We start from the raw sequence: 13,090 nt of genomic DNA on the forward strand, positions 1-13,090 counted from the left end.
TCCTGACCTTGACCACTGGTGTGCTGCACAGAGGGATAGCATGTATCAGGGCCTCATCACATCCCTTCAGCTCTCCTTAATTAGTGATGATGAACTAATTTTGGACTTGTCTTTTACAGCCATTAGACAGTGATGTTGTTTGGGACCTTTTGCCTCATTATTTTATCTTACCTCTCATTAGCCTGTGGCAGAATTCCTGAATTACAGTTGCCAGGTTTTTCTTATCTGTTTTTTTTTTTTTTTTAATTTATTGCCTCCAGTTGTTTTCAGTCTTCTTTCTACCTTATCTTTAGATAGATTTGTTCCTTCTCTTCTTGCTCTTTGGTCATATGAATGAAATCCCATATGTTGCTCTACGGCAGTGAACATATGCTGCTCTTTAATCCTTGCTCATGTGGTTGTTGTGGCACTTTAACACACACACACAGAGACACTCCCACTCATCCCAGCTTGGTGTTCTGTTACACATGTCTGTCCTGTGAGGAGGGAGCATTCTCCAGCAGGTGTGACAGGTAAACTGCCTGGCATCCCCATGGAGCAGTCCTGGCACACAGCAAGCTGGCAAAGAAATTTGCTGCTTTCAGAAGGACGTGGAGCAACAGAGGAAGGGTGGCAGTATAATGTACTCTGATATCACAGCTACAACATATCTACCTCCCTACAGTACAGTGTCACATAAAATGTGCATACATGTGCATGCAGTGTGCAATAGACACTGTTAAAACCAAGCCATGAGAAGACTGTTTGTTAGAAAACCATCACACTAAAAAATGGTTTAGCATCTCTTGTGAGTTGTCCTGAGACTTTCATGTAGAGAAAAAGTGGTGCCTAGTTGGCTTTTGGTACAGAACAGGAAAATGCATTCACTGATTTCTATGTGCAATAAAAGAACAACTGGTTTTGGCCTTGGTCATGTGGTCTGTAAGGATCCCACATGAACACAAACCTGATGTTAGGACTGAGTTCCTGTCTTTGGATTTAAAACCTTCCTTTTAAACTAGTACCTGTTACACTTGCATCCACATCTACTGGCAAGATGTGAAATGCCCTTAGTGAAACGAAAATAGAGACTGTGAAAATGTGGTGTGCTAGTTCAGCTTGTAAACTTGATGGTTGGAAATATCTGTTCCCCTCCTCTCTTCTTTATGCCTCTCTTTTGGGAAGAGCCTTCCTACAAGGCAAGAAAATGCAGTGTTTTAATCTTTTGGTCTGCATTTAGATTTCCCAGCATGGCATCTCATTCCAGGAATGGACACAGTGGAACAGCTGTCACCTGGGAGCTAATTTATTTCTGTGCAGCATGCAAATTATCTTTTAAATAATTAGAGACTGCACCTAGCAGTGAATTTCCTCACTGATTTGCGTTCAGTGTAAGAGCTGAAAGTTAACCCCATGGTACTGGATTTCCTGGCCAGAATGTGCCAATGCCACTCTCAAATTAGCTTTAAAAACAGGCTGCTGAGATCCAGCAAACTTGACAAAGTCATCCCTTCTGGTTGTGTGCCTGGAGCCATAGCTAATGGGAATAATGAGAGAAACATTTCCTTTTTTCTGGAGAAGAGCTCCATTGGTTTGGGTATGAGTTCAGCAGGATTTAAAAGCTACAGGACTTGACCCACAGTCAAAGGAAGGATTGGTCACTGCTCTGCCTCAGTACCTGGGCTCTTGGAGGAGATGAAGCAGTGGGCACACATTGCCCTCCCTTCCAGTTGCCCCGTGCCATGCAGTGGGTGCTCTCCTTGCACTTGGGCCTGCAGCTGGTGCATTTCTGAGCAGAGGGGCCTCTCAGTGCAGTTCCTCTATGCCAGGGCAGGAAAAAATGTAGGAGCCAAAGACTCATCACCTGTGAGTTGAATGGCATTACTCACTAGATTTGGAATCCACTTCAGGAAGGAGTTTTCTGCAATTGTTATTCATTTCCCATCAGGCTGCATCTCAAAAAGTCAACTAGAATTTGTATCCCCAAGAGCAAGGCTCTTTCTTGCAGGGAGTCTTCTCCTGAAGAAAAAGAAAGCAAATTCTGGTAGTGTGCCCTGAAGGGATACCATGCTATATGCCATGGTCCTGACCCCCCTCACTTGCTGAAAGGCCTTCACATTATTTCCATTATTATTGCCCTAGCAGCAGATTAAAGAGAAAGGTGGAGAGGGAGGTCTGAAGCTTTTTTTCTTTTCTTTTTAAGTTTATAGATTTACTGATCATCAGTCCTCTACTTCACAGAGAAGGAATGCAACCAGCATTCCTTTTGTGTCCTCCTGAGCTGAAGGCAGCTGCAAGGCAGTTGCCAAGTTATGGAACATGTCCACAGAGCAGTGGAATCTCCCTCTGCTGCATCTTAAGTACAAAACAGATAATTAGAGGGGTCTCCTGATACTTAGCAACCAAATGAATGCTCACTGGCATCATGCCTTTAATATGAGATAGAAGTGCTTCCTGTAAGGTTCATTTGGCATTAATGAAAATCAAATCTAACATAAATGCATAAAAATCTGACCCACTAGTTTCTAAAATACCTAAAGAGCTTGTTTTGCAAACGAGGTGCGAGTAGCTTTTACTTGGGATTTTGTAATTGTGTATTAATGAACTCGTTGTCAGCCATGACCTGCAGAAGATGCTGGTTGTGTCTCAGTCACGTGGCACTCAGCAGCACTGAGGCAAGGGCAGCACAAGGTAGGGACACAGGGTCAGGCCTGGGGAGCAGTGCACAAAGGCAGGGCATGTTTTAATGAGGGATGAGCAGAGAAACCTCACAGGCATGGTCACCCAGGCAGAGCTCAAAACCTGGTGGTTATTTTTTGTTTCAATAGCTTCGTTTCCAGGACTTGTCGAACTGGACAATTTGCTTGCTCTGCACAGGGATCTTGGGCACCATGAGTAGGGAGAAGTCCCCACAATGACCAGGGCTCTTTGGCAAGAAGGACTTGGGAGAGTGGGTTTTATGGCAGTACTTGAGTGTAGGACAGAAAGCACAGGGGATTTAGGTGCATTGTAGTCACAAAGGAATCTTTTCTCCCCAGTGCCAGAATGCATGTAGGATTCAGTTTTCACTGAGGATGGGAACAGGTGATGCATGCATGGATCTGTGGAGATCCAAGCCAGGTGGTTCTCAGCAGGCCTGTGTGCTGCTGTCCAGGAGCTGGGCACCCTGAAAAAAAATCACACAAAGTGGCACAGCTGCAACTGCACCAGGTACTGACAGGCCATGGAACATGAGGCTGCCAAACATGCTGCAGGAATATGTGAAGGGAGTCAGGCTCCCTTTCCCTGAGAGGCTTTGGAAAATCCACCCAGAAACTGTAAACATGGATAACAGCACCAGATGTTTCCTTGGCTGCTCTCTTCAAGCCCTGTCTTTTATTTTCACATTGTATTTTCATATTAGCTGTACAAGCTAAATACTCAAAAGTACTTTGAGCTGCATGAACTGCATTCACTTATTTTGAAGTAACCATTTAGGTTTTTCCACTGAAGTTCAACTCCCACATCCTGATGCTGTTAACATTAGGCTGAAGGTAATCTGTTAAGCAGTGTCATTCAGTGAGACTGTTAAGCACAAACACCACACTGGACTGTTTATTGACTCAACGCTAATAAAGCTCACAATATAACAAATGCATTAAGGAAAAGAAGAACATTTGATGTTTTCAGCATTATTGTTGAACAGTAGAGAGAATTTCATTACTTACAGGCTGGATAATCAGTGATTATTTAAACATGAAATGCATGCTACATGGAAAAGCTGGTTTTAACCCAAGCTTTCTGAAATGAAGAGTGGTTGTTTGTTAAGGGGAACACTAGAATGCCCCGCTGCTGTCTGGAATCTGCTGGATCCCACACCATTAGCACACTGGGATTACATTTGAGGGACTCCACCGTAGGCTTTTGTTCATTGGGCAGACGGTGAGACGTTTTTTCTGCGGGTTAAAAAAGACCAGAAAGGAACTGTAACAGGTAGTAAGCATGACTGAGAGAGATAGTGCTGCTCTGTACATTCTGCAGCCCAATTAGAGGGAAATGTGTATGCTTTTCCTGAAGAGAGAGAGAGAGGGTGAGGGAAGAGGAACACGTTGAAGGGAATCAAAGCACTAACGGCTTTTTCGCTCCCGGAATTAACCGCTAACCCCGTGGTGCACTGGTGCAGCTGCACTTACAGAGCAAATCGATACAAATGGCTGGAGATTTCCAGATATTAAGTAGTTTTAAAGGAGCAGCTAACTTGCCAATGAAGAGCCATGTTACTAAGAAACCCCACATTCAAATTAGTAAGTTAAAGCTTGTCAGCTGAACCCTGCCACATTAATTTGCAGCCAAATCTTGCTGATTCATATTAGTAATTATGCAAACCATTATGAATGATTGAGCCCATAAACAATTGCAGAAAAGCAATCATACTCCTGCACGCAGCCTGTTTGATGGTTTTGTGCCTCTGGTTTAATTTCCTTTAAATCATTTTCCATAATACATTATGTGTGAAATAACATGATGTGAAAAAAATGCAGTAAGCGTGATTTCAGGGTCAGCCACAAAGTGCTCATAGAGAGAGCACAGACAGCAGTGCTTCTGTGTCAGCTTTAAAGAGCACAGAGGTTAGAAAGTTCAGAGAGCAGTTCAGTGAGAGTTGGTACACCATAACTGCTGTGATCTACTAAGGTGTCTAAACTCTACCAAATACCAGTGCTGAAATAACAGAGAGTCTCTCCTGAGGCCACTTAGGAGAACAGGAAAGGGCTCCATTATCTCAATACCAGGATCTGCTTTTTGAAGGTGCCTCTGGGTACAGTGCTGTAACATTTCCAGGATATTAAAACTGCAGCAGAGCTGATTTATCAGTCATGATGGATCACCGGCATATTTGGAGGGAGGATGCTGGTGAGTGGTGCAGTGTCACCCCCTGACGTCAGTGGGTCCCTGCAGCAGCCCTGGGAGGCTGGGTCTGGGCCAGCAGGAGCAGTGTCACCCTCAACAAGGTCTGGAGTCAGTGGCCATTTTTCCAGAACAAGAATTGTAAGAGCAGTTGTCCTTTGCTCTGGTTTGACATTGCAGCAATGTTGAAAAAGGGAATTGTAAACCACAACTTTTAAACCAGTCATCTTCTAAAGACAAGACATTGCAGGTTCTGTGAGAAGTGGTAAAAAAAGCACAGGCTTCCTCTCCAGGGTTTGCTTCTCAAAAGGGACAAAAGAAATGTCAGCTTGTGAATTTGTGAGCACTGTTGTTACTTTGTGAAGCTGTTCGGTGGATCCATGCACAGATTTGTTGTCCTTAAGGATGTTGGTTTCACTAATTACTGGGTGAGAGCAATAAGAGAGTCCTGGATCACTGAATTTAACAGGAGATATTCCAACACCTGCACAAGCAGGTGTTCAGGGAGCAGAACTGCAGAGCAAGGAAGTCAAGACCCTTTTTGCTACAAACAGGCTTTTGGTTTGCATTTGCTGTTCAGCAGTTGTAGGCGAATGTTAAGAAATTGCAGGTCAGGGAATATGTTATGTCCTTTGTGCTGAAGAACAATGCTCTTAGGTGGTGCTCTAGGGGATTTGACACAAATTGGTCTTGCTTTTTACCTATGTAAACAAGCTGTCTTTTGAAATTATTGGTCATATGAATGCAGGAAATGCTCAGTGGAGCATTTATTTATATTGTCTTTAAATTAAGACACTATGATTCCTGGTCCAACTATCCAAGGTATATCAGGAAACATTTTGTATCTTTTGCTGGTATTACCGTATCTTTGTAATTAAGAGTCTTAAAGACATGCATATATTGTTCTGAAAACAACACATTTTGAATTTTCCTGGCAAGATGAGATGTTCCATCTTGTGTGCTTGTGCCGGAGAAAAGACTTTTGCTCATCTGCAAGCTGTGGTTGGGAAGTATTTTTCAGGATGGCCTGAAAATTGAAATTGCATTGCATCCCATCCCTCCACAGTACTTTGCTCTTCCCACTCCTGAGAAGTGGAAGTCCCTGCTCTGTGTAGGCACTCCTGGTGTAATTGTGTTCCACTTGAGCCCGTGTCAGCTGAATGCTTCAATCTCCTCTGTGCTTGTTCTCCTGGGGTATTCCTGGGACGTGTGAGCAGCAGCCTTTCTCTGCCTGACTGGGCTCCCAGCTTGGGCCATCACAAGCCTGAGACTCACTAAGAGGCACCACCAGAGCCATCCACATGTGCTGGAGAATGACTTTGTATGTCCTGAAGTCTGAGAATTTGAGAAGGGACAGAGTATCTTCCAGATGACAGCCTGGAGAATTTTGCATTTCAAGCATTACATTTCTTCTTAGAAAAAAATGTCAGCCTAGGAAGGTGAATGTCTATCTTAAAAATTCCCTGCATTGTACAAAGCTTGGGAAGGTACAGAGAGGAAAGAAGACTCTCCACTCCTTACAGATTACCAGGAGGTTAAGTTGATCAGTGAGTCTGCTTGTATTGTGTACTAAAAGCCATAGTGCTGCTCTGTGTGTGCTCACAGTGCTGGTGCTGAGGGCACGGCCATCACCAGAGGGCCACTGGACTTAATGGCATCAAGGGCAGAGCACTGGTGACTTGTGGATGGCTTTGGGAAGAAACAAATGGGATTTCAAGAGATCTGTGTCCAGAATTGCTTAGAGACATTTATCGAGAGCTGCAGATTCAACCCACATCTGAGGCTGTCAGCGTTTCTGAACTTCCTTTGAGTGTGTTTGTTGGTGGAAGAACAGGGGTAGGAGGGATGCAAGGAGTCTAATTTGGGTGTGTTGTTTCCATCCATGCAAGCTCTGAGTAGCAAGCATAAGAAGAGCCACGGACACATCATCCTCCAAACCTGTAATTGCTGACACTCCAGTCTGCAGAGGGATTTTTCAAAGGCACCATCACAAGATGCCCCCTGCCCTTTGAGCAATGGAAAATCCCCTTCTCATCCCAGCCCCCTTGCTGCAAGAAGGCACCAGAGCGCAGGCCCAGCTCAGGGGTCAGGATTGATCCCTGGAACTAGACCCTGGGCCAGAGCATGGGGCAGTTGGCATGGACAAGCTCCCCTGCAGGTAGGGGGTGTACCACAGAGCTGAAATTACTCATCTCTTTTTTTATCTATATAACTTCCTTTTTGTTTTGTCCTTGCACAAAACAAGGGTGTTATTCTGAAGGGTTTTCATTCAGTTTTAAAGATTTTCTGGCTTCACACCTTGCTGCCAGTGCTATACCCCCGTGCCACCATACCTGACTCAGGTGGCAGCTCAGCGTTGGGTCCTTGATGCCAGGACATAGAACCATCTTCCACAGGTGTGTTCCTGCAAATGAAATGGAGAGTGACTCTAGGCACTCTTGGATGGATGGCCACGTGTACACTTGATTTTTTGCTTGTTAGCAGTGCCCAGCTCTGTCCATTTTGTTTATGTCTCTTGCAAAGGGAAGGATTCTTTGCCTTCTGTACAGGATACCGCAAAATATTTCCTTCCTCCTTGCCTCTCATCTAATGTAGGCTACACCTCACAAATGAGGCAGAACAGACTTGAAATGTTGTTTGTCAATGAAAGGTGAGACCAGCTCCTTAGCAACGCAAAGGATGTTGTTCATTGTCTTGTGCAGGAGCCCCTTCCATCCCACCCGTCACAAACGCCTTCCCGCAATCGCTGTCATTGCCATAAAGGCTTCCAGCAGGGATCCCCGCTAGGAAGTGACCAAGTTTGCACACCCCTTATGTTCCTGGCAGACACTGTCATCTTGTACATATTTAGCCTGATCACTCTGGCAGGTTATGAAAGACTAAATGGTGCAAACACATGTGGCAGATGCCGTCCTTGTGATAGCGGAGGAGCCGCTGAGCCCCTGTTGGGAGTGTGCCAGCTCCGTCTCGTACACTGAAGAGCTTTATACTTTGAAGCCTTCCACGGCTTGCCCTGAGGGACTGCTGCTGAAGTGGTAATAAAATTCAGAATGAGCCTCAGAAAGTCAACTTGTTGGTTTCAAATGGGGTTTTTCATTATTAAGCTTCCCTTTAGCAGCCATATGTAGAACTGCTCTGTCAAAAACACCGTGTACCCCCTGAGAAAGGTGATTCAAACTGAAAAGATAAATAGATGGAAGCACAGAGCCGGCAAAGAAAATGAATTGTTTGTGTGAGCTGAATCTCCAAATGGCCATTGGTGTTCTTCAGGTCAAGGGAAGTGAAGGAAGTCTGGGAGTAAATGTTGGTTACTAGGAGCTCATTCTGGCAGTCTATCTAGAAAATACAGATAAGGCATTCTCTGGTCCCCAAAACCAGGCATTTTATTTGCATTAAAGATTCCAAACTGGGTGGCACATTTCAGGTTTTGAGCTCCAAATCTGTAGATATTGACCAGAACAGTAAAGTTGTGGTTATAGATGGAGCTGGTGACAATAGTGGGAATATGTAGCATCCCTGAAACATTTATAAAGAGCATTAAGTGCAACACCTCAGTGAGGCAGGTGAGCCCCTTAACTGAGGTAAAGCAGTTGGGAAGGTTGCACCTCAATTGAGAGAGGAAATCATCTGCTCAGGATTATAGTCTAAATTAAGATGCCAGCTTGACAAAACATTTGGCCAGCAGAACATAGCTTTTACCACAGCATATCAGTAAAAATAGAGTCTTTAATTACCTTAATGTATTCTTGTATAACACCTCCCTTTCTCTCTTTGCTGTTTATTATCAACAGTGAGTTAAAGGTTTGTGTTGGGTGGAGGTTTTCTTCTGAAATTTAAGAGATTTTAAATGTTGGGGGATATTGTGTTTTTCTCCAGCTCTCTGCACACCTTTGGGGTGTGCAGTTACTGAAACAAGGATCCTTAAAGCTGAGCTCATCCCAACCTGCATATCCAAATGAGCATGCAAGTGTCAGTCCCAGTAACTCCTGAGCTAGGCAGCACTTGCTACAGCAAGGATGAGATGCTTGGAATGGTGTCCATAAATATTTATACTTTGAAAAGGTCTGTGGGGGAGAGAGAGCCCTGCTGTGCTGCAGACCAAGCAGATTCCGAGAGGCAGCCCCAGCCAGCCTGGCACTCAGAGGGGAATGAGGGTGCTGGGGCAGAGAGGGGCCAAGCATGTGGACATCCAGCCAAGCTGTGCCAGGTGCACAGAGCATTTTAATGGGTTTAAGGAGAGCTGAGGTGTCTTTCAGAGCAGGAGGGGGAAAGCCTGTCCTTTGATATGGAGGAAGTAAAATCTGCAGAGAGGAAACTGCACATTAGTTCTCTGTGGACAGGTATCTCAGGATCGTTAAATGTGTGTAGCATGTTTAAGTTGCCTTATGCAGGTGCTCACTTAAAGTCCACACAGCTGAGAAGGTTCCTGTGCTCCAGAGGGCAGTGCCAGGATCCTGCTGCCATTCCCAAGGCATGGGTGTTGGTGGCAACCACATAAATATCCTCCTCTCCCAACTTCCCGGGTGAGCCTGCTGACATCTGCTCGGTCATTATGAAGATGAGCATGGGGCACCTCCTGACCGCTGTGAGCATTAACAAGAATTACACTCCGAGCATCTCACCCGAGCTGTAAAATTTATCTTTCATTACAGAGAGAAGTAAATCACAGCTTTGTAATCTGGCTGCCCCCAGTTATATTTACAGCTGTGAGGTTCTACAGGGAGCAGTGCCCTCTCCATCCTTTTCCTCCTCTTTCATGGAAGAATGCTGCTGTGAATGCTGTCACTGAAAGAAAAAGTTACAAGAGCTTCCTCCTAGAATCGGTTCAATTTAGCTTCATCACACTAGTGCAAAGAACATATTGCAACCCTGTGGTGGCCTGTTTTTCTGGCTTTTATTAATCCAGAAACCTTAATGATGAACAACATTTGTGTCATTGTCTACACAAATTTAATTTGTTTATGCAGTAGTTCAGTTAATCCTGCAATCTGCTTTTCTCAAATGAGGACAGATAATGGAGACACCGTTCTTTACAGGTCTTCAGGCTTTTAAATTCTGATAAAATCAGGATTCTTCACTGGGTCTTGCCACAGCTCTGAATTAAGCCACTTTAAATGTAATTACTGAAGCTGGCTGTACATCAGGAACATCCATTAAAAGAATTGATTGACCATGCTGTTACAAGGAGGCATTTTATGAACAAACGATCATGATGGGTCCAGAACTGTAATTTATAAAGGCAAAAAAGCAGGTAAATACTTTATTAGTGGTTAATGAGAGGTTCACAAGATAACTAAATTTCTTCTTTTTTACCCAGCTACTTCAGGGAACCTTGGTCCTTGGCCATCTATCACGATCGGTTTATTGATCTGCAGAAGGAACTGCGCCAAACCCTGATGTCAGAACAGGTAAGAAAAATGACTGGCGAGTGCATTTTATTATTTAGGTAATTTGTTGGTGTTGGTCACTTTGATTTCTGCTCCCATCTGTATCCTGAAGCTTTATGTTTCTGTTTACCTCTCTCTTCGGGGAAGCCAGAGCAGACTGTGTACCTCACAGAGGGGGGGCACCATGTACAGCACAGTGTTCACTTTTTTTGTTTGGGTATATTCTCAAATCTGCCAGTAGAACTTGAACTTGCTTTGTTGTCCATGACTGTATTTTTGCACTATAGCTGCAATTTTGTACAAGTACCCAGTGGAATCTGGAGCCTGGCTTATCCATGTATCCCCCTTGGGTTTAGGAGTGTTCCCTAATAGGAATATACTATGAGCCATCCTACACCTCTCTCAGCTGAGTCTGTGGGTAGGTTTTTCAACACCTAACCGGAGGGAATGGCTTTTGTAGTCCAAAGGGTGAAAGCAACTGGCTTTTTCAGTGATAAGTGGATTTCCTGAATAAGGGTGGAATTAAAATGTTTGCTAATGCTGTTTTACAACTTTGGCCCTAGCACCACAACAGAGGCATAAAGCCTCAGCAGCCGGGAACTGCCTGCCCAAAATCCAAAGTCACTGTGCTCCATGGGGACAACTAATAACAGCAGGTGTCAGGCAGCCCCCAGAGCTGCCTTCCCCACCTCCTGAGGAACTTCTGGCTGATCCCAAACAGAGTTTGTGGTCTGATTTCGGTGCTTCCAACCCAGTACCTGGGAGCAGTTCACCCTGTCCCTGCTCACGCTGCTTCTGCCTTTGTTTAAGCCCATGCAGTTCCAGATGGTGGCACTGGGTTTTAAACATGTGCTCACGGAGTTTTTAACTCTGTGGAAAACAAATGGAATTGAGTGTAAATGGAGGCAGGGTGGCAGGAGGAAGTGGAGCCCATGGCCCACCTATCTCCAGGGCCCAATGCTGCTGCATCCCAGCTGCAGCCACACGTGCTCAGCCCTGCCTCCTCCCCAAAGGGCTCAAAGCTATTTGCCTCCTGTTGTCCTGACCCAGAAAGGGCCTTGGTGCAGTTTAATTTGGGTGCTCTTGGAACACCTCTGTAAAAGAGTACAAAATGAAGTTCTGTGCAGAATGAGGGGCCTGATGTGAAGGGTTTTTCTTGCCATCATTCAAACTTGTCATGCTGTAAGTGTGAACAACTTGAGAGAGGGGAGTTTGTGCCCTGCAAATGAAGGACTCATTTGCCTTACCCTGTCTTTGTGGCAGCAGTCCTGACACACAGAGTCTCCCTGCACGGCCTGGAAGCAGCTTTGTGTGAGTCAGGATTACTATGGACATAGGTGATGGTATCTCCATCTGAATGAAAATTTGGCATTTTGGACTTTTTTTTTTCCCCACAGTGATTTTAACAATATTTACTAAATGTCACAATTTATGTTTTCGTTGGGTGTTCCTTCTGGGCACATTCCCAGATCCAGAGTAAGGTACCATGTGCTCTTGGAGTATCTCTTAAACGCCTCAGGACTGGTTGTATTTCCTGTATGAAGTAAGAGACCGAGTCTTTCCCCCCTGATGTTCATATTCTAGCTCTTTTCAGCATGCAGAAAAATTACTAATGAAGGCTAAAAATGAGGGAAAGAGATGTTTAAGAGCTGTGGGCATAAATGCACAGAAGTCAGATATTTCTGGTTAGTTTCCAGAGAAAGCGGAAATTGGTTGTCTTGCAATAGGAGTAATATTTGCAGAAATATTTGCTAATCGAAGCACTAACTGCATAGAAAAGCCATTTATGTTCTGGGGACAGGAGCCTGTGTTGAAATTGTCACCCGAGGCTGCCCTGGCAGCGCGGGCTCTGGCAGGGCCGCTGGCACGGGGCATGTTTACCCCTCGGGGATCGCAGCCATGTGTTTGTGGCAGCCCCGGCGATGCAAACATGCAGATGGCAGGGCTGGGGGCTGCACCTCCATCAGCTGCTGGATGCTGCCGCACGCCGTGGGCACGCGTGCCGTGCCAGACCTGCCGGAACAGCACTTGTCCTCCATCAGGAATAACAGCCTGGTGCTCTGGCTGCAGCTGGGCCAGGCTGAGACTCGGTTAAAAGCCACGGTAAATATAGGGCAGGGAGTGGGGGGGAAGTGTGGAATTCCTCTGGCAAAGGGTTCCACGCGGGTTTGTTCCACACAACCCTTGCACCTGTGGCCGGTTATTTGTGAGGGGAACAAACAGTCGAGCACCACCGGCCTCAGGGTGTGCTCAGTGCCACCAGTGTGAGCTTCACTCCACACCCCAGTGCTGCCTGTATCCTAGCCCTGACATGTTTTCAGGCCGTTTTGTGACCTCGCTGCCACACTCCGCGTCTCCGGAGCGTGCCCCGAGTCCTGTTTGTCTGACCGACAGCTCTGTCCTGCAGGGTCCGGGGCAGCCCACCGCGGCCCAGCAGCACCCCGAGCAGAGACCCGGCCCGCCGCCGCTGCGGGAGCCCGTCCTGCGCTACCTGCGCCACCACCGCGCCCAGCTGCCCATGTACGCCCCGACCGACGCCTACAGACTGCCGCCGGCTGCAGGTAAGAGCGGCACGAGGGGCAGCGGGGTCTCGGTGCACAGCCCCGGCAGTGTCGGGGCTCTCGGTGTGAAGGGAGCGATCTCGGCGCGCAGCCCCATGGCTGAGGGGGGACTCTGGGTTCGCAGCCCCGGCGGTGTCGGGGCTCTCGGTGTGAAGGGAGCGATCTCGGCGCGCAGCCCCATGGCTGAGGGGGACTCTGGGTTCGCAGCCCCGGCGGGGAGGCGGCGGCGCGTGCCCGCGGGGCCGCAGCTGTATGCTAATGCGCCGCGGGCCGCCCGCC

At 46.4% G+C, this 13,090-nt stretch overlaps 1 protein-coding gene across 1 annotated transcript in view; it reads left to right on the top strand.

The window, feature by feature from the left end:
• CFAP61 (cilia and flagella associated protein 61) overlaps window positions 1-13,090 on the top strand; it is a 91,062-nt gene that overhangs the window by 70,722 nt on the left and 7,250 nt on the right. The window contains exons 25-26 of the mRNA XM_039717026.1: window positions 10,181-10,271; window positions 12,658-12,811. Of these exons, the coding sequence (XP_039572960.1) occupies window positions 10,181-10,271; window positions 12,658-12,811 (245 nt within the window). The remainder of the gene's footprint in view (window positions 1-10,180; window positions 10,272-12,657; window positions 12,812-13,090) is intronic.

This window comes from Passer montanus, unplaced genomic scaffold (genome assembly GCF_014805655.1).
Source record: "Passer montanus isolate IOZ18808 unplaced genomic scaffold, ASM1480565v1 scaffold37, whole genome shotgun sequence".
In the NCBI taxonomy this organism is placed as follows: domain Eukaryota; kingdom Metazoa; phylum Chordata; class Aves; order Passeriformes; family Passeridae; genus Passer; species Passer montanus.